Here is a 22,137-nt window from a genome sequence, read left to right on the forward strand (position 1 = left end):
CAACTTTCAGATTTGAAAATAAGGGATCAGCCGCCTCGAAAACAAGGGATCAGTAGCCTCACCTGTCCCGGGGACAGTCTACGGGATATCTAACAATCCAAGATAGCAGTGGGAAGCAGCGGGAAACGGCGCTGGAATAAGGGAATTTCCCACAAAAAAAGAGAAGGTTGACAGCTATGGTCTATCCATCGACTCTTCCAGCTAGCCCTCTTCACAAATCCTGAAGCTACTGCTGATGATACATAGTGCATTAACAAAACGCTCTTCCAGGCAAAGCACAAATCAGCAAAACCGAATTAAGAAATAAGTTCCTTCTTTGATGAAAGCTATGGAATAAGATTTCAAACGAATGCACGTGTTCAAAAATGTGGCATACACTCCAAATTAATCAGAATGAGATTGGGCTGCTGTAGCCTTCCTGTCTGACAGTGTTTCAAAACATCCTGTCTCTTCTCTGCTGCCTTTATCTTCTTCCCAGTAGACTAGCTGTAAATTGGTTTTGGGGTTTAGTGATAGTTTCAGTGCCTTGTAGAGCTCTCTCTTCTCACAATGAAGGGAGAGAAAATAAGACCGCAGCCAGCTTCTGAACAGCTCAAAATATTGCTGGCTTTTTTAAAAAGAAGAAAAGAAACAAAATCTCTTAAATAACAAACAAGGAAAAGAGCTTCTTTTCTCCCCCGCCCCCTTTATAAGATCCTCCTTGGGTGCCATGCTGATCGCTATCTGACCTGAATTGCTACCAACTGTGTCATCACATTTTTTTTCTCAAGGCATGGGCTTGTTATCTCACACATCTCTGCTGGCACAGAAGTGAGAGCAACCTGGAGGGGGATAGTGAAATTCACACTGGAATGCGGACAACCAGTCTCCTAACTCTTATGACTACCGCTTTGCCAGGCACAGTGGAAGCTGTTAATCTGGGATTGCTGGTGTGCACCGATCCCATGGCATTCCACAGCTGATGAAGGTTGGAGAACTCAGGAGACAGGATGGCTAGCAAGGCCCTTAGACTGCTGTTGTGCAAACATGGCACCACTGTGAAGGTGGAGCCTGAGTGATATTAATCCATAGCTCTGAATGATACCAACTTCGTCTGTTAGGGCTTATTCTCATTTACCTTTAGAGACCTGCTCTTTCCAGGCACAGGTCTATTCTTCAAAGCTGCATGTCTGAACGCCCTTTCCTTTGCTCTGGAGCCTTCACCACGAAAACCCGCTCTTTTAGCTGAATCATAAAGGCAAAGGGTAAAGGGACCCCTGACCATTAGGTCCAGTCGCAGATGACTCTGGGGTTGCGGTGCTCATCTCGCTTTATTGGCCGAGGGAGCCGGCGTACAGCTTCCGGGTCATGTGGCCAGCATGACTAAGCCGCTTCTGGCAAACCAGAGCAGCGCACAGAAATGCCATTTACTTTCCTGCTGGAGAGGTACCTATTTATCTACTTGCACTTTGACATGCTTTCGAACAGCTAGGTTGGCAGGAGCAGGGACCGAGCAACGGGAGCTCACCCCGTCGCGGGGATTTGAACCGCCGACCTTCTGATCAGCAAGTCCTAAGCTCTGTGGTTTAACCGACAGCCCCACCCGCGTCCCTGAATGTATTACCCAGTTGCAAACTCTGGATTCTGCCTCCTTATGAACCAACATGGCTACCTTTGCTTTTTAAGTGATTTAAAATTCTTTTAGCTTTGGCAGAAGTATTAAACGTTTTAATATTCCAAGTAAATGACATAGCATCCTAGGTTTTGTCAGGAGTTGTTTTGGTCCTGCCTGTCCCTGTTGCTCGCTACACATTATGTGGGTGAAAAGTCTGTTATGACTCCAGCATTCCCCAACCAGACACATCACCCATATAATGAGTGGTGATGATTTCTACACATAAATTAGAGTGTGTCTACACTGGTCGTGTAGAGAGCCAGTGTGGTGTAGTGGTTAAGAGCAGTAGATTCGTAATCTGGGGAACCGGGTTCGCGTCTCCGCTCCTCCACCTGCAGCTGCTGGGTGACCTTGGGCTAGTCACACTTCTCTGAAGTCACTCAGCCCCACTCACCTCGCAGAGTGTTTGTTGTGGGGGAGGAAGGGAAAGGAGAATGTTAGCTGCTTTGAGACTCCTTCGGGTAGTGATAAAGCGGGATATCAAATCCAAACTCCTCCTCCTCTTCTTCTTCTTCTTCTTCTTCTTCTTCTTCTTCTTCTTCTTCGTGGTTGCTGTTGTTTTTTAAAGTGAGTATGTTCCAGAGACTGAACTTACTAGCTCAAACTGTATGAGCATGAGATTCTGGTTAGAACTTCATTACCAGGTGCTTCATCTGGATAAGTTAGCATTTTGTTAAGAAGGAAAATATGGAAAATATGAAAATATTGCAAGGAACATTGTTTTATTCATGTTTGTACCTGATGCATCAATTCCCCAAGTAAATGTTGTGGCTATTCCTTCTCCTGCTGCATGCAGTTTCAAGAAACAACTTGGTGGCCACACCCATAAATGAAGTGCTTATGTATGAATACATGTATTCCTAGAAGCAAATTTACTTGCCCTTTGTGTCATGAGCCTCTTTATTCCTCTGCTGATCTGCGGAACAAGTACTACCATAGTCTTAGATTATCTATCAGGGACCAGCAGAATGCCTGTGTAAAACTGGGCTGTGATCCAAAATTGGGGGCTTATTCACTTACCTGTGCTTTCCAGGTATGGTCCATGTCCACGCACCCATTTTTTCACCCCCAAGTTTTCCCTGCGAAAACCCGCTCTTGAAGCTTAATTGGAGCAGACATCAATCCATGGAAAACCCGAATTGCTGTTTGTTGTACTTTAGCTTTAAAGAGCAGGGTTTCGTGGGGAAAGCTTTGGGGCAAAAAAAGGGGGTGTTTGGACAAGGAACTTTAACATACAGAAATGTGCCTGGAAAGAGCAGGGAAAAGGTAAGTGTGGATAAGCCCTGAATTCTACACTCTTAACACTAAAGATTCATTACAGGAAATATTTTCCTGTTTCCCCTATGACCTAAGAAAAATTGAATAGGAATGATATAAAAAGGTAAAGGTAAAGGGACCTCTGACTGTTAGGTCCAGTTGCGAATGACTCTGGGGTTGCGGCGCTCATCTTGCTTTATTGGCCGAGGGAGCCACCGTACAGCTTCCGGGTCATGTGGCCAGCACGACTAAGCCACTTCTGGCGAACCAGAGCAGCGCACGGAAATGCCGTTTACCTTCCTGCTGGAGCGGTACCTATTTATCTACTTGCACTTTTACGTGCTTTTGAACTACTAGGTTGGCAGGAGCAGGGACCGAGCAGCGGGAGCTCACCCTGTCGCAGGGATTTGAACCGCTGACCTTCTGATCGGCAAGCCTTAGGCTCTGTGGTTTAGACCACAGCGCCACCTGCATCCTTTCAGGAATGAAGGTCGCCGCCTCCGTCTCCTGTCTATCCAGCGTGCCGTGGGCCCCCTTGGCCGCTCCCCGTGCGGGGAGCCGGCGTAGCTCTGCTCTTGCTCACCCAGCTGAGGGGCCGGCCCTGGGGTGTGGCGCGGTGACACCGACCACGCCGACCCGTCACCTAATGGTCGAGGGCAGCTACCTCATTGATCCTGCCAGTAGCATATGCTTGTCTCAAAGATTAAGCCATGCATGTCTAAGTACACACGGGCATTACAGTGAAACTGCGAATGGCTCGTTAAATCAGTTATGGTTCCTTTGATCGCTCCCACCGTTCCTACGAATGATCTAAGTGCCTTTAAAAATGAGATTCATGTCTGATATGGGAACATTTGTTTCCGCAACTGCAACAACAAAACGTTTTAAAGGAATCTTTAGAGGCCTGCCCTGAATAAACTGGCAATCAGTTCAATCATAAAAAAAATCACCTAAATCTGCAACAACTTGGGAGGCACTATTCCTGTAGTTCCGCAGCACCACCTAGCCCTGTTTTCTTGGATTAATGTCATTTGTTGATGCGTGAGGATGTGGACAAGGTGTTTGGAGTGGTGCAGCCTATTAACTGTTGCTCAACTTTCGCCGCTCCTAGCCAATAACCTGCTCCTGTAGGAGATTGATCATCTGGCTTCATTTCCATTGGGTTTCTGTTCTGGGTTGGCCTGGATACAGACTTGGTTTCTCTGATTGTATTGGGACTAGGGAGTGTGACTCTTCTAATTCTCCTGGACCTCTATAAGTGTTTTTCAGTGCTGGGGTAACCTCTCTGAGTGAAGCTGTCTGGGATCAAAATTGGGGGCAACGTATTTCATGGGTTCCACTTCTACCTCATTCTAGAATGGTAGTTGAGGGAGCTTATTATTACAGCAAATGATGTTGAAATTTATGCAAAATTGCATTTACATGAAATTGCTGGTGCTGAGTAAGATCACACAAAGATCTGAGGTAATATCAGTATCAAACTCTGTTTCTCACAAATGCCCCACAACACCTTAAAAAAGACTTGCTGCATCATTCTTGCCTTCACCTATACCCCCACATGCTACCACTGTACATGGCCACATGGCACATGGCCACTGTGCTTCACCCGCTAGTAAACTGGATTACTGCAATCTGTTGTACATGGGGCTGGCTTCTCAAAACTTAGAAAAAATTGTAAGTTAAAATAAACAGGTACCAGATTGCTGGCTGGGACTAGTAGGATGGAAGAGATCTTTCCATTTCTTAAGCATCTTCTGGTCCATTTCTGCACACAATTTAAAGTGATGGCCATATCCTTTGAAGCTCTATAATATATATTATTGATGGATTGTACTTATTGGTCATGTTTTTTGGAAGTAGACTTAAAGAGACCTAGAATATGTTTTGTGTGCTGAGTCTCTTCAGGACTGACTGCACCCACGTGAGCCTGTTCAAATGCTAAGATTATCTTCAGAGGGCCTACTCAGGGTCTCCCTGCCTTTGGAGGTTAGGTGGCATCCAGAGAAGGTGTATGTGGTTTGGTTGTGACAACCTATTACAGAATATTGTCTGCAGAGAGGCTGCTTTGGCAATGAACCGTTTGTCTTTTGTTGACACCAGGTCAAAACTGAACGTTTTGCTCAGGCCTTTGACCATATAACAAGCTGATTTTTCTGCTAATGGCAACCGTCTTAAGCTGTTGTGGGATATGTCTTTGCCTTGCTGTTTCAAACCTTACTGTATACTAAGCTGCTCTGAATATTGCAAACTGAAGGGTGCAGGGAATAAATGCTATGAAATAAACAAAAATTAAGTACTGTTCTTTGATACAGAGCTCCACCTTGTGGATATTTGGTGCCAGTATATATAAGCAACTGCCTTGCGCTGAATTGGTCTATCTACCCCAGAACCAATTACTGTGCTTGGAACTGGCTCCACCAAGATATTGGACAGGATCTTTCCCAGCACGATTACCATATTTTCCCGTGTACAAGACTATATTTTTCCCTAAATTTTTGAAGTTTAAAATAAGGCATCGGCTTATACACGGATAGTGCATTTTCTTGAGTCACTGAAAAATATGGTATAAGAAATCTTTTTAATTGCATATACCCCATATTAAACTTCAGACCTTATGCATTCAAGCCGTCAAACCATATGCCCTATCACTCATTTCTCTCTCTCTCTCCACCCTAATCTTCCTGGTGTCAAATTTTATGAAGTCCCAACCTCTTTAATAGACACTCTCTCCCCTCCCTGCCTCACACACATTCAGCAACACTGCCTAGCTTACAGATCTTCAGCACCTACATATCTCCTGCACAAATAAAGCCTGTGTTGGCTCTCTCTTCTGGCTCCTGCACACGCCTCTCATCTCATCCTGGTCCCCAGCCTACTTTATAAAGGGCAACAGGGACAAGTGAAAGATTTACCGTATTTTTCACTCTTTAAGACCATAAGACGCACCTAGTTTTTGGAGGAGGAAAACAAGAAAAAAAATATTCTGAATCCCAGAAGCCAGAACAGCAAGAAGGATCTGACTTCTGGGATAGACACTTGCTGTCCTGGCTTCTGGGATAGCTGCACGAAGCCTCTTCAGGGCAGCGGGATGAAGGGTCCCCCAAGAGGCGTGCACCCTTTAAAGAGCGTGCAGAGTGTGTGCCCTTCTCCCTCCTCGGGGAAAAGCCCCCAAGAGCCGCACACACGCTCCCCGGGGCTCTTTAAAGGGAGCACTGAGCCTCTCGCCTGCATTTGCTCCATAAGACGCACACACATTTCCCCTTACTTTTTAGGAGGGGGAAAGTGCGTCTTATAGAGTGAAAAATACGGTATAAGGAAAGAATTGGTTCCCAGTTGCTCTAGAGCAGGGATGTTCAGCAGGTCGATTGGGATTTACTGGTAAATCCCCTCGAAGTTTTGGTAGATTAATTTATTGTTTATATCCCAACTTTCCTCCAAAGAGCTCCAAGTGTCACACATGGTTCTTCCTCTCATTTTATTCCCACAACAGCCCTGGGATGTTGTAAAGGCTGAGACACACTGACAAGGCCAAGGTCACCCAGTGAGCTTCATGGTTAAGTGAGGACTAGAACGGATACCAATAAATGAATCTGAATTAATCCACTGCCTTAGGCCACAGTAACAGTTCTTCTATGCTAATGTTTTAATTGTTTTATGACTTGCAGTGATATTATTTTGACTGTTATATGTAAATCACTTCGATAATAAACCCATCAATCCCTTTTGTGTCTTAACAAAAGCACAGGTGTTCTTGTAATGAATCATCTATCTATTAAATCTAATTTGAAGTAGCTCTTTCCAAAATTAATTCTAACTTTGAGTAAGATGTCAGATGACTGTCGTGCAATCTAATCCTGATTATGTCTTTCTTCCAGATATGAGCAAAGAAATGGCTGAAAAACTCTTCAGTGACTGTAAGTTTAAATCCCTCCTATTAGCTATAAAAAATGCAGCAATTCTTTTGAAGACATTTCTAAGCTACCCATGGTGACCAGGTCTTTGACCAATCCAGCAAAGTACAGTGGTGCCCCGCAAGACGAATGCCTCGCTAAACGAAAAACCCGCAAGACGAAAGGGTTTTCCGATTTTTTTAGTGGCTTCGCAAGACGAATTTCCCTACGGGCTTGCTTTGCAAGACGAAAGCCCATAGGGAAATCTCTGGGGACAGCGGGGAAGCGCAGCGCGCCTTCTCCTCTGTTCCCGGACCTGTCCTGAAGGCTTGCGGTGGGAGGAAGGTTTTCCTCCCCATCGCCAACATTCAGAACAGCATTCTGAATGTTGGCGGTGGGGAGGAAAGCCCTCCTCCCACCGCAAGCCTTCAGGACAGGTCCGGGAACAGACTGTCCCCGGACCTGGTCTGAAGGCGGTCTCCATAGGAACACATTAATTGATTTTCAATGCATTCCTATGGGAAACCGTGCTTCGCAAGACGAAAAACTCACAAGAAGAAAAAACTTGCGGAACGAATTAATTTCGTCTTGCGAGGCACCACTGTATAAATTGGGCTTATTAGGAGCCCATAAGGTTGATTCTCTGAAAGAGGTGGAGAAATATTCTCTGTCCCCCTTGGGGATTGGCCTTCTCATACAGTACGAAGCAGGGCCAGGCTGCTGATTGGCTCCTCCATCAAAGGTGAGTGGATGAGAATCATAAAGATTGGCTCTGCCCTCTCTTTTGTCCTCTTCTTCTGCTTGTAATTGAAATGATTTTACTCAGAAAATGAATTTTCCTTAGTTCATCTTCCCCGCTAACGGTGCATAGCACCAAAGACCCTGAACTATTTGTCTACAGTTTGGCAGGGCTATTAAGGCATCTGTCTCAGGTCTGCAATTGCCCACAAAACACTACAAGAGATTAAACTATTCTTTTTTTATCTATCTCATATTGTAATGGCTGCTTTTGAAGTAAAACGATTGAAGCTAACCTTCTGAAAATTGATGGGATTTATGGCTTTGGAAGGGGCAGCCTTGCCTGCAAATTTCTTCCAATTCTGCCCCAAAATAATAAAAATGTTGTACATTTCTTGTATGTGTGTGTGAAAACCCATTTTAGAAGTGTGCTGCACAAAAGCCTCTGGCTCTATTTGCCTGTAATTTGGTATGCTTTATTCACAGTGGGGTGCGGCTACCATTGCCTGCAAATTTCATACACTTACATCAAAAGGGGGAAAAGTTATAATCAGTTTTTGATTTCCCAATAATGAATATGAAGAGGTTAAATAAAGTGTACTAAAACTCCCAAGCCAAGTTGAGCAGCCTCTGGATTGATGTGAGCCAAACCAAGCTATTTTACGAAGTCCCAAACTGAGGTTTGAACACAATATTGAGGTAGATGCACATTCCTACCAGAAACAAACCCTAACGGACATGGCTTGTTTATCTATTTACCGTATTTTTCGCCCCACAGGGCGCACCGGCCCATAGGGCGCACCTAGTTTTTTGGGGGGGAAATAAAGAAAAAAAATTATTTCCCCCCCCCCCCAGGTGCGGGGCTGGGGTGGGGGAAGCCTGAGCTTCCCCCGACCCCAGCCCCCAGAACAGGCTGCTATCCGCAAGGCGTGGGAGAGCTGCGCGACTTTGCGCAGCTCTCCCACGGCTAGCGGAGAGTTGCGTGAAGCCGGAAGCCTGGGGTGTGCTGAGCTCAGCGCGCCCCAGGCTTCGGGGTGCAGGCAGCTCTCCGCAAGCCGTGGGAGAGCTTCCTGAAGCCTGGAGAGCGAGAGGGGTCGGTGCGCACCAACCCCCCTCTCTCTCCAGGCTTCAGCGAAAGCCTGCATTCGCCCCATAGGACGCACACACATTTCCCCTTCATTTTTGGAGGGGGAAAAGTGCGTCCTATAGGGCGAAAAATACGGTATGTCCAGAGACGGCCTCTGTTTTCTACATAATAGCAAGCTGAAGTTGTATGGTTTGATTAATCAGTGATGTGATGAAATTCTAGGCTAAATAGGCAAAATAAAAATGGACAAATGGCTGGCTCTGGATGTTGTCCATCCAGGTTCAAAGAACTCAAATGCGAAATTGCTGATCTTCTAACAAAAAAAGAAGAAGTGTAAATTGATCCTCCATACCTGAGAACTGGAAAGTAGCCAACGTAACACCAATTTTTAAAAAGGGATACAGGGGACATCCTGAAAATTGCAAGCCAGTTAGCTTAATGTCTGCATGGGAAAACTGGTGTAAAGTACCATTAAAGATAAAATAAGCAAACATATAGAAGAACAAGCATTACTGAAGCAGAACCTGCATGACTTCTATAATATAAACCTATTAAGAATTATTTGAGAGTGTAAACAAGCATACAGAAAGAGGGATCCAGGTGGAATAGTGCATCTGGACTTTCAAAAAACTTCTGGCAAGGTACTACACCAAAGATTCCTGTGTAAGCAGTCATGGAATAACAGAGTTCCTCTTGAGGATCGGGAACTGGTTAAGTAGCAGGAAGCAAGGAGCAGTAACAAATGGACAGTTCTCAAAATGGAGGGCTGTAGAAAGTGGTGTCTGCTGCTGATTTTATCTTATTTTTGCAGCCATTTTAAAAGTTGTTGCAAGCCACTCTGAGCACTGTGGCTCAGAGGAGGAATCTAAACACTTCAAATAAGTGAAATGCATTTCTATTAAAGAAAATTATCTTTATTACTACATGAGAGCCAACCTGCCACATGCACATATCATTTCTGCATGGGATAAGCACCATGATCTAAGTGTTTGGTTTAATGAGGTACTGAATACATATTTTGACTATGGTAAATTTGCAGAGCCTAACAAGAGTACTGAAGTATATAGAATTTTGTGGGCTCACGGTGCCATACAGAGTCTGAATTAGGAGCATGTGGCAAAACTGACCCAGGTTTCGAAAGAAGGCCCCAGTAAAGATGGATGTCTTTCCCTCCCAATGATTTTATGATCAGTATACACCTAGACAGATCGGCAGGCATATTTCATAAACCTCAACATCTACCTTTTTCTTGACATTAACAGTCTGTGGGCTTCGATATAACAGATCAACAGTCTCTCCAAGAATAACTGGAGGAGTTGAAATCTCAGGGTCTGGAGAGTGGCCATGGCAGGCCAGTCTCATGCGGAATAACATCCATCGTTGTGGTGCAACGCTGATCAGTAACACATGGCTTGTGTCTGCAGCTCATTGCTTCAAAGAGTAAGTTTTCAACTGGAATAAGAAATGTATGTACTGGTTGAATTATAAAGCTAAGCTCTCTGATGACATGAGAGATCTCTTGCTGACTTGTTGAGAACATATGAAGCTGCTCATCTAGCTTACCTTGTGGAAGGATGTCCCTGGGGAGAGAATAGATGGGCTCTGGCTGTTGCTTTACCAGTTTCTTTACCAGTTGCTGCTGTTCCCCATTACAGTGGTACCTCAGGTTACAGACGCTTCAGGTTACAGACTCCGCTAATCCATAAATAGTACCTCGGGTTAAGAACTTTGCTTCAGGATGAGAACAGAAATTGCGCAGTGGCAGGGGGAGGCCTCATTAGCTAAAGTGGTGCTTTAGTTTCAGGTAAAGAACGGACCTCCAGAATGAATTAAGTTCTTAACCCGAGGTACCACTGTACTGTGACATTTTGGTGTTTTATTGTGATTGATATTTTAACTTGAGGAACATATCTGTCATCAGTGCACAGGACATTATGTTAAATTAAGCAGGTGGCACTGTGGTTTAAACCACTGAGCCTCTTGGGCTTGCCAATCAGAAGGTTGGCGGTTCGAATCCCCGCAACAGGGTGAGCTCCTGTTGCTGTCCCAGCTTCTGCCAACCTAGCAGTTCGAAAGCACACCAGTGCAAGTAGATAAATAGCTACCGCTGTGGTGGGAAGTTAAAAAGTGTTTCCGTGTGCTCTGGTTTCTGTCACGGTATTCCATTGTGCCAGAAGTGGTTTACTCCTGCTGGCCACATGACCCGGAAAGCTGTCTGTGGACAAACGCCGGCTCCCTCAGCCTGAAAGCGAGATGAGCGTTGCAATCCCATAGTCGCCTTTGACTGGAGTTAACCATCCAGGGGTCCTTTATCTTTTACCTTTCCTTATGTTAAACTACCAACTGCCACCTTTAAGCTGGTTTCTGGGCTTTGCTGAAAATGCATATACTTGTGCACACTTTTCTTATCTGTCCCCTATTGTGATCCTCAGATGAAGGGTGGTATAGAAATTTAATAAATAACAATTACTGTATTTTTCTGTGTATAAGACTAGGTTTCCCCCCTAAAAAATAATGTCAAAAATGGGGGGGGGGCATCTTATACACGGATAGTAAAATACACAATTTTTTCTTAAATCAGAGTCCCCCAAAATAGGGGGCGTCTTATACATGGGGGCGTCTTATAGGTGGAAAAATACGGTAACTTTATTGAGTTAACTTGATCGTTTTGTTTGTGAACCACCTTGACATTCTTGAAATGAAAGGCGGTGTACAAATTATTTTATTAAATAAAATTAATAGCCCAGAGTTGTCTACTTTGACCCAGCAGACAACATTGGGCTATTCATTTTATCTCCAGAAACTGAGGCAGCAGTCTTTTCCAGCACATGAACCTTTTTAGCAGGAGATGCCAGCCACTGAAATTGGGACCTTCCGCATGCTGAGCATGTTTCCTCCCATGAGCTATAGCCAGTCCACAGCATAAAAGTTCTTGTAGAACAAGACTTTGTATAAAAATCAGAAGGAACAAAAGGGGTATATTATTGCAGTGAACTCATAGGCCCAAACTACAGGTGAAGTTTATTTGCATGAATCCTAGCTCCCACTTTGTGTTTACCAAAAGCTACTGCTGCAGGGTTGTAATTTTGATCTACCGTATTTTTCGCTCTATAAGACGCACATTTTCCCCTCCAAAAATTAAGGGGAAATGTGTGTGCGTCCTATGGAGCGAATGCAGGCTCCTTGGCTTCAGATAGCCGCACTCCGGAGGCTTTGGGTTGCCTTCACTGAAGGCGAAGGCAATGTGGGAGAGGGAGAGCTGCGCAGCGCCCCTTCAGCTAAGCGGGAGGAGAAATGGAAGGGGCTCCATTTCTCCTCCCACTTCGCTGAAGGGGCGCTGTGCAGAGAGGGGGAGAATTTTTTTCCTTGTTCTCCCCCTCTAAAACAAGGTGCGTCCTATGGTCGGCTGCGTCCTATAGAGCGAAAAATACGGTAAGCCTACCTTGTTCCTGACACCTACTTGTGATACCTGGGGAACAAGAATGAATGGAAGTAGGAGCTGCCATTTTCCCCACCTTACTGGTCTTTCACTCAACATTGCAGTCTCTGCAACTGCTTTTGATCTAAAAACACTGCAGCCACATTAGGGGAAAATTCAGTGGTACCTCTGGATGTGAATGGGATCCATTCCGGAGCCCCGTTCGCATCCTGAAGCGAATGCAACTTGCGTCTGCGTGGGTCGCGATTTGCCGCTTCCGCGCATGACGTCATTTTGAGCGTCTGCGCAAGCGGCGAAAGCCGGAAGTAACGTGTTCCGTTATTTCTGGGTCGCCGCAGAGCGCAACTCAAAAACGCTCGACCCAAAGCTACTTCAACTCGAGGTATGTCTGTACCTTGGTTTACAAACTTAATCTGTTCTGGAAGTCTGTTCTTTAACCGAAACTGTTCTTAAACTGAGGCGCACTTTCCCTAATGAGGCCTCCCTCCACCGGTGCCCTTCCACCGTTCGGCTTCCATTCATCGACTAAGGTAAAGTTTGGTAACCGGAACACTACTTCTGGTTTTGCTGAGTTCGTATAACAAATAGTTCGTAAACAGGGCTGTTCTTAAACCGAGGTACCACTGTAATTGGGGATCAGCTGATATCTGAAACATGACTTACCCACAGTAGTGACTACTCCAGGCATAGGCAAACTTAGCCCTCCAGATGTTTTGGGACTACAATTCTCATCATCCCTGACCACTGACCCTAATAGCTAGGGATCATGGGAGTTGTAGTCCCAAAACATCTGGAGCACCAAGTTTGCCTATGCCTGGATTACTCCATGCCAAGGTAACTCAAAATCAAAATACAGGATATAAATTAAGCACATATGCACATTTCTACTTTGTACAGCTTCATCTGCTTTCAGTTTTTGGGTGTGGTGAAAGGGTTTGGAGTGGTGGTAGCTGTCAAGAAAGGGGGACTATGGGGACAGCCTAGAGTATGGCCTTACCTAGAAATGCATGTTGTAGAGATCCAACAGTGGACTCACAATATTGTGTTTTCTTTGTAACGCTAATGTGAGTGTAAGTATTGGAAGGGAAGAATCAGTGGGAGAGGAATGCATAACCTTCTCCCCTCTTGAGAATTATCATCTGTAAATAACATCTCCTCCCTCTGCCACATTTATACTGCTCTTCTCTAGTTGGGCTCTCAGCTGGGAGATCCGATTTGCCAAGAAGAACCTGGCAGGCATGGGAAGGGTTAAGCAACCTCTCCTTCTGCCCACTGATGTTCTTTTACAAATCCTTTCCCAGTTTTTGTATTAGCTCATCACATATTGATTTGGGGACATGTGTACTGACAAAGAGTACTCAGAATCAGGGAGTCAGGTATGAATAGCAATGGGAGAAGGAGAAATAGCAGCGTGTGCAGGGAAATAACATTCCACCAACCAAAGTGGAGGTCCTTCTCAAATCCTTTCACAGATGGGTCTTCACTATAATAATAATAATAATTTTTATTTATACCCCGCCCTCCCCAGCCAAGGCCGAGCTCAGGGCGGCTAACAAGCAATAATAAAAACAAGTTGAATGAATACAACTCAAAAACAAGATTAAAATACAACATTAAAATATTGAAACATTAAAATATTAAAATGCAGCCTCATCACAGGAGGAGAAAGGAAAAAGAAAAAAGAAAGAGGGGGAGGGAATCAAATTGGCTCCAAGCCAAAGGCCAGGCGGAACAACTCTGTCTTACAGGCCCTGCGGAAAGAAATCAGATCCTGCAGGGCCCTGGTCTCATGAGGCAGAGCGTTCCACCAGGCCGGTGCCAGTGTTGAAAAGGCCCTGTCCCTGGCTGAGGCTAATCTGACTTCCTTAGGGCCTGGGACCACTAGGGTGTTGCTGTTTATGGACCTTGAGGCTCTCCGTGGGGCATACCGGGAGAGGCTGGCCCGTAGGTACAAGGCTCCTAGGCCGTGAAGGGCTTTAAAGGTCAAAAGCAGCACCTTAAATCTGACCCTGTACTCCACCGGGAGCCAGTGCAGCTGGAAAAGCACTGGGTGAATATGCTCCCATGGCAGAGACCCCGTGAGGAGGTCTAGACGCCACTCACATACTTCCAAGGCCTTGTGTGACTGTGAGGATTGTAGCTTGTTGCTTTGCTTTTTCTTTAGAAAAGATGAAGACAACAAAGAATCTCAAAATGCCGATTGGTAACATCATAATCAGTTCAACAGGAGCCAGAATACATGTAGCCCTTCTCTGCTTTCTCTTGGAGTGTAGTCTTTCTGTTGTGGATCTGCATATGAACAAGTTCAGCAATGCTGGGATTCGCTCTAATCTGTTGCTTCTTTTCAGTTCCAGTAACCCACGCTTATGGACTGTTAGCTTTGGAACCTATCTGACACCTTCGCTACTTGTACGGCCTGTCAAGACCATTATAGTTCATGAAAAGTACCGTTATCCAGCCCATGAATACGACATTGCTGTCCTGCAGCTGGCTAAACGTGTGGACTTCACAAATGCTGTTCATCGGGTTTGCCTTCCAGATGCAAGTGAGAGGATTCCATATAATATAGATGCTGTTATTACAGGATGGGGAGCAATGAGTGATGATGGTAAGTACACCTACTTAGAAGAAGACAGTATTTCGTATGATAAGATTAAGGGTAGGGGTGGGAATGTACCGTATTTTTTGCTCTATAAGACTCACTTTTTCCCTCCTAAAAAGTAAGGGGAAATGTATGCGCATCTTATAGAGTGGATGCAGGCTGCACAGCTATCCCAGAAGCCAGAATAGCAAGAGGGATTGCTGCTTTCACTGCACAGCGATCCCTCTTGCTGTTCTGGCTTCTGAGATTCAGAATATTTTTTTTTCTTGTTTTCCTCCTCCAAAAATTAGATGCGTCTTGTGGTCTGGTGTGTCTTACAGAGCGAAAAATACGGTATCTTTCGTCAGTGTTAAGATTTAAGGAGATGAAGACAGGGATGGATTCTTTTTTGCACAGGAGATTATGTTAAATTACCAATGCCATCTTTAAACTGGCCTCTGGGCTATGCTGAAAATGCATGTTCACACTTCCCTATTCGCATCTAATTGTACATACAGTTTTTTGAACCTTGTACAGGGAGTGGCCAGGCAGGGAGCAGGAGAGTGACAGCAGATTGCTGAGGGCTGCTGGTTTCTGTGGAGATGAGAAAATGCTGAGTAGGGAATGAAATATAATTGCAGAGGGGCAAAAACGCCTCCCCCAAGCTGTCAAACGAGAGAAAAGGAAAATGAAGAGAAGATGAAAGAAATCTTCGCCTAAGTGGAAGAAGAAATCATGGAGCCTAGAAGGGAAAGGCTCAACTGCAGAGACACAAATATCTTCCCCCTTAAATCTCTTATATTCATGCAAGTTTAAGCAGCTGTGGCTAATCTTATATGACACACCATATGCCTTGCCTTACCTAGAGCAAAATTATTTGATGCACTGATGAATATTTTCCATTTAGGTGAAACTCCTAATGTTCTTCAAGAAGCAACAGTAAAGCTCATAGACTCCACCACTTGTAATAGAAAAGAAGTGTACAATGGGGCCATAACACCTGGGATGATATGTGCTGGGTACCTGGAAGGAGGAGTAGATTCCTGTCAGGTATGTCCACTCTCATCTGATAAAATTAATCCCCTGTAAACAAAGGTGACATTCCTGTGAGAAGAATATATTTAAAGAAACATCACTTCCTAGTTTTGAGTACAGTCATACCTCGGGTTGCGAACGCTGTGGGTTGTGCGTTTTCGGGTTACGGACCGCGCTGAATCTGGAAGTACCAGAATGGGTTACTTCTGGGTTTTGGCAATTGTGCACCTGCAGAAGCGCAAAATGAGGTCAAGTGCATGTGCCGAATCGCGTCACGCGCATGTGCAGACGCAGCGCTTCAGGTTGCAAACGCTTCAGGTTGCAAACGTGCCTCCCGCACGGATCACGTTCGCAACCCGAGGTATGACTGTATTAGAAACCTTCCTCAATGCCCCATACTCACTCTTATTTATTAAAAAATATATTTATAACCTGTCCTTCATTAATACAGATACCAGGGTGGGGTATAGAACACAAAATAAAAGCAATCAATGAAATAAGCAGCAATAGATGTAAAAACACACCATCAAACAAATAAATCAGCTAAAAACAAAAGAACAAGAGGAGAGGCAGAAGTCCTTGCCACAGTGAGCCCTGAACTGAGTCTGTGCTTCCGTCTCAAGGCTGGAAGGCTGGATCTGCCATCTGTACTGGGATGGCTTCTCTAGAGAAGCTCTTGCTGGAGAGAATGCGTGTGAAACCCAGCAGCACTACATTGGCTCCAGATGCTCCACCTGTACACACTCAAACTAGGCATTCTTCTTTGTGGTCTCTGCAGTTCCCCATATGGGTTCCTTGTCTGCACACAGCACAGCACACAACTAGAGCTAAAGACTCAACTGTTTTTGGTGCAATGATCAAGCCCAAGAGCAGAGTGGCATACCCAAAGGGTAAGGCCAGCACCTTTCCACTCACTTCTTTTCTGTCTGCCTTAGCAGCAGCCATGTCTGAGACTAAAGTCCGTGGACTGAGTCTGGTCTCTCCCCCTCATTCTTCCTTTCGTCTTTTTTTCTCCTCCTCTCTTTCTTTCCTTTCCCATTTGTGTTTTAACTATTGGAACTCGTGGAATACCAGTTATCTTTCAAATCAAAACTTCTTTTCTTGTTCTTACAAACACATCCATGTGGGATGAAGCAGGGGCCCTCTGTTTGACTATGTGTCGACTAAGAAGATACAAATACATCCTACTACTACTCAGTCTAGATCACTGGCTCTGAGCTAGAGATCCACACACAAAACCCTGAAAGGCCTGCATCTAGCACCTGACACAAAGAATTGCTTTTGTTAAAATGCATGTCTCTTTGATCAAACTGTTGCAAAATTCAAAAATAGCTATCCTGTTGCCTCTGGTTTGAGGGGGAATAACATTTGCAAAATGCATAAGCATGGCTAGGGAGGGACAACAGCAAGTACAACACCTGGATGTACTTTTAACATTAACTTAAAATGAATATATTTTAGCTTGATGCTGCCTCTTTAATCTTCTGCTTCTACTGAAAATCAACGTTTTATTAAAACTCCCTTTCCTCCCCCTCTAGGGTGACTCTGGTGGCCCACTGGTTACACCTGACACAAGAAACATGTGGTATCTTGTCGGCATAGTGAGCTGGGGAGACGAGTGTGCTAAGCCAAATAAGCCTGGAGTCTACACACGAGTGACTTACTTTCGGGATTGGATTACGAAATATACTGGGCTCTGATGCAAAATTTGTACGTTTTGCACATCATAGGCGGTATGCAGGTCATACTCGTTTGTAACGTGTGCAAAAGTCCTTTACGTGAGATTGTCTGCCTTCTTTCCAAAGTTGTTGGCGTTGCTCTGGTATGTTAAGAAGTAATGGAGGCAGACGGTTAAACAGTATTTATTTACAGTATTCACACACAGGCTTCCCTCACAAAAGAAGGGTAACCTTCCCTTGCATAGCTTGAATGATTTCCCCCCCCCCCGGTCACGGAAGCTGCATGTTAGCAGGAAATATTGTGAGTTCAGAACATGGAAGGTTTTACCCATTGGCTTCTGCCACCGAACAGCTACAACAGTCAGGGCTGGCGCCAGAGGTGAACACAAAATGGCGCTCCCCACTAGGGAAGAAGGGGTGAGTGAAGATCTGCATCGGAAACAAGTTTACCCAATGGTTGAAGTGAGAATCAAAGGTCGTATCAGGGTGGGGAGGGAGGGGAAGGTGCCCACTCTGAATAATGCCAGGCGGGTGCAGAGCCCAGGAGACTCCAGAGGTCACTCCTGCAATTTCCTTGCTGGGGTAGGAGGAGACCAGCAGCACCTCCTGTTTGACAAATGGCCACATAGGGGGAAGCTGCCAAGGAGGTGGCAGATCTCACCTCCAAGGAGTGTGCTGCTGCAGCCATCTCTGCCAGTGCATTTCTTGAGAGGCTGAATCTGCTGCCCCTGAGAATCCTGCGACCAGAGGTTACCTCACCTTGCCTCATGGGTGCATAGCTGTCAACTTACAGATTTGAAAATAAGGGACCAGCAGCCAAAATAAGGGATTTTCCGGGCACAGGTATGTTCAGCTTCTGAGCCCCTCTGAGCCTAAGGCAGAAAGCCCAGCCAGCAGCCAAACAAAGCCTCATCACTGAGGGACAGCAGCAGGACATGGCGCTGGGATAAGGGACTGTCCCGCCAAATAAGGGACACTTGACAGCTATGCATGGGTGGCTGCCCCTAACAGCATTCAATAAACACACAAGACGTAACCGGCTATATGTTTGAATAAATAAAGTATACTATTCATTGTATTAAATTGTAGATTTCAACAGAAGTAGCTCATAAAGTTCAACAGAAAAAAGTAGAAGACCCAGTGGATCAGTTCATTCTCTAATCCACCTGTCTGTTCATAGAGTCCAACAATCTACATGAAAGGTTGTTACAATACCACAGAATCCTTTCATTAGAGTCTAAGACAAGGATTTCCAGAATATTAGCCTTGTTTCGCCGTCCTGGGCTTCGTCAGGATTATGATACTGTATTTATCTGCATTATCTAGAGTTTGTACTACTGATGAAGCCCAGGATGGCGAAACAAGGCTAATATTCTGGAAATCCTTGAATAGTACAATGAAAAGTATACTTTATTTATTCAAATGTACAGCCGGTTATGTCTTGTGTGTTTATTGAATATGTTTCACGTAACCAGAGGTTTGTTGTTGTTTTGTTCCTGACAGCAGTCATAGATAAGGTGGACAGCTTGAAGTGAACTGCATAGGACATTCTCTCTAGAGGTGGAGCATAGCGAGTTCCAGAGAATGGGCAGAGCAGTCTCACTGCAAGGCATTCAGATAAGGCCATTGCCCTGAATTTTATCATGTAGAAGCATTGCCATATTCCTCTTTGCCTTGCATCCAGAAACATGCTAGTAGTACCTTTTCCTGCATTACGGTATCAGGAACATTATGGTCGGCCTGCTAGACACTTTCAACCAGCAGCAAAAGTAAACTACACATTTTTTCATTATTCCTATACAGTGGTACAGTCATACCTTGGGTTGCGAACGTGATCCATGCAGGAGGCACGTTCACAACCTACAGCGTTCACAGCCTGAAGCGCTGCGTCTATGCATGCGCGTGACGTGACTTGGCGCTTCTGTGCATGATGTCATTTTGTGTTTTTGCGCATGCGTGAGCGCTGAAACCCAGAAGTAACCTGTTCCGGTACTTCCGGGTTTGCCGTGGTCTGCAACCCGAAAACGTGCAACCCACAGCGTTCGTAACCCAAGGTATGACTGTACCTTGGTTTACGAACTTAAGCTGTTCTGGAAGTCCAAAGTTCTTAAACCAAAGCATTCTTAAACCAAGGCGTGCTTTCCGATAGCAGTGGGGGACTCAGTTTACAAATGGAACACACTCAACATGTTCTGCTTCCAAGGCAAAGTTCACAAACCAAAACACCTACTTTCGGGTTTGCAGTGTTCTTAATCCAAGTTGTTCATAAACTACTAAGCTGTTCTTAAACCAAGGTACCACTGTATTGCCTTGCTGGCACTCTAGTACAGTGATGTACGTAGGTGCCATGCATTTTGGAACTTTGTAAAATTTCACACTCTGTTTTTGTCAGCCTGGCTTCATCACATACACACAATCTGATGATGGGAGCGAGTTAAGTTGCACAAATCTTTTAATTGCACAACCTGAATTTGCCAAAATAGTGCTAGTCTGAAAGCACCCTTAGAGTGATGATAGATGTAATATATCATCAAGCTTCCTTGGGCTTCACAGCTGAAATTAAAGTTATACGTGCTAGCGAATCAAATGCTACCTAAGGCGTCAGTCTTGTCCACCTTAAAAAACAAACAAACTGCTGCATGTATGCTAATTTGTTCTTCTTGAACAAAATTAGTGAAACAGCTGTCCAAGGAATATTAAGGGGTGGGGTGGGGGAGAGTTTCTTGGCAACAGCATGGATTCCAGCCTATAAACTTTCAGGACTGGGCTGAGCATACTTACAAAACTACCTTCCTAGTCTAAAAACATTCCCGTTTGTCTTCACTCAAAAAACATCCAAGGATCAAAAGTTTATGCAAAACTAGAAAAAGTCACTTACTTGAGTGATGCAAAGGACAGTGCCTGGAGCTATAGATATTGTTACTTTCTCCTAAATTGAGGTGTGGATAAATAATTCATTTTCAGTTAAGATGTAAGAGTAGTCAACTATGTTGTACGCAGAGCAGGCCCACTGAAAATAATGAACATGATTAAGCTTGGTCCTTTAATTTCAGTGGGTCTACTTTGAGTAAAACTTAAATCGCTATTCCCCTGAATGATTTAAGGGCAACTGGTTTTAATATTTCCAAAGATGGAGAACTGGTCATTGTATGCTCCTGCCTTTCCAATAGACCTTGGTGTAACCTGAAATGTGCATAACACCAAACAGAGTTTCATGGAATAGACTCTCTCCGAAGGTGGTGGATTCCCCTTCATTGGAGATATTTAAGCAGAGGATGGGTGGCCACTTGACAGGGTGCTTTAGTTGAGATTCTTGCATTGGAAGGGGTTGGACTAGATGATCCTTGGGGTCCCTTCCAACTCTACAATTCAGTGATTATGTATGTCTGCTATCTCCTCCAACACTTCAGCTTTTTGATACTTACTGGATGCAGACACCGATGGCTATGTTTCTAGCCAATTTTTTCTCCTCCACACCTGCCTTGTTTTCCAACTACCTTTCACACTATTTTGTAACATTTTGGTTGGCATAATAAAAGTATTGTCCCAATATGGTTTTTGGAATTTAATTTATCCTTGAATTTCATTTTAGCAGCTCACGGGTAACTTCTTTCTCAATGTCATGGGCGTTAGCATGGTGGGTGCGCCCCCCCCCCCAAATCAAGTAAATAAATAAAAATACTTAACCAATGACCAATTGATTGCAGATAACTTGGTTCTAACCCCCCCCCCCCAATAAATCCAGGCTATGCCCATGCTCAGTGTCCTATATTTGAACAGCAGGAGAACTGCATGTTGGTGCTAATGATTCAATACAAGAACATTGAGAAAAGAAATAAAGGAACTCTGAAGAAGGATCTTCTTGACCTTTTGAGATTAAAAAATGGAAGAAACTTATCACAACATACTTTTGTTGGGTCGTCTTTCTACGTTTCTATCTCTAAATCACTCATTAAACCATCTTCTTATACATACTGAAGTACCATATTTTTTGCTCTACAAGACTCACTTTTTCCCTCCTAAAAAGTAAGAGGAAATGTGTGTGCGTCTTATGGAGCGAATGCAGGCTGCGCAGCTATCACAGAAGCCAGAACAGCAAGAGGGATTGCTGCTTTCGCTGCGCAGCTATCCCTCTTGCTGTTCTGGCTTCTAAGATTCAGAATATTTTTTTCCCTGTTTTCCTCCTCCAAAAACTGTGGTCTGGTGCGTCTTATAGAGCAAAAAATACAGTATATCAGTAGCTTTTTTACTTGTCTGCAGATGCCAATCAAGTACGAAACAACAAAAACGACAAAGACAGACTTCCATTTCAGATTGGGGTTTTGTGGCTACAAGGAGGCAAGCACAGAGAACTCTTTCACTGAGTTCACATAGGGGTGGGGGGCAAAATTCTGTTCAGGGTGATATAGTGTCCATCTTTACACAAGTCCACCTTTGCTACTGCAGGTGAACAGATTCCTACTTGCATCTTGAGAAGGTCACAGGAAAAAGGTGTGGTTACAGAGGATTTAAATGGAGATTCTAACAAACCCTACAGCAGCAACACTAATTCCTGAAGGCCTCTACTGTATTGTCAAATCCATGACTTCCTTTCACTCAGTTCTACTTTGTCTGGTAACACTTGATGGGTTGCAGAAGCCAAAACTTTCACCACATAATTATAATATAATTTCAGACACATTTCATATTGTTTGTGGGGAGGTTTTCTTTTTCTTTTTCAAAAAATTAATTAGACCTTTGTGGATTATTTGTTGTTGTTTAGTCGTTTAGGACTCTT

The 22,137-nt window shown here is 44.4% G+C and overlaps 1 protein-coding gene across 2 annotated transcripts in view; it reads left to right on the forward strand.

The window, feature by feature from the left end:
* Window positions 1–21,003, forward strand: part of LOC310747877 (transmembrane protease serine 11E-like) — a 79,243-nt gene extending 58,240 nt beyond the window's left edge. Inside the window, exons 6-11 of one of the 2 annotated variants that reach the window (XR_014541024.1) lie at window positions 6,787–6,825; window positions 9,889–10,066; window positions 14,414–14,673; window positions 15,554–15,696; window positions 17,220–17,503; window positions 18,765–21,003. Coding sequence is in view for 1 of the 2 variants with exons in the window: in XM_083583224.1 (XP_083439350.1) it covers window positions 6,787–6,825; window positions 9,889–10,066; window positions 14,414–14,673; window positions 15,554–15,696; window positions 17,220–17,381 (782 nt within the window). In the remaining variant the exon portion in view is untranslated. Of the gene's footprint in view, window positions 1–6,786; window positions 6,826–9,888; window positions 10,067–14,413; window positions 14,674–15,553; window positions 15,697–17,219; window positions 17,621–18,764 lie in introns of those variants that run through there. The other variant, XM_083583224.1, reaches the window with a different exon arrangement.
* Window positions 21,004–22,137: the final 1,134 nt, after the last annotated feature.

The sequence above is a fragment of the Podarcis filfolensis genome (assembly GCF_964270895.1).
Source record: "Podarcis filfolensis genome assembly, chromosome: 13".
In the NCBI taxonomy this organism is placed as follows: Eukaryota; Metazoa; Chordata; class Lepidosauria; order Squamata; family Lacertidae; genus Podarcis; species Podarcis filfolensis.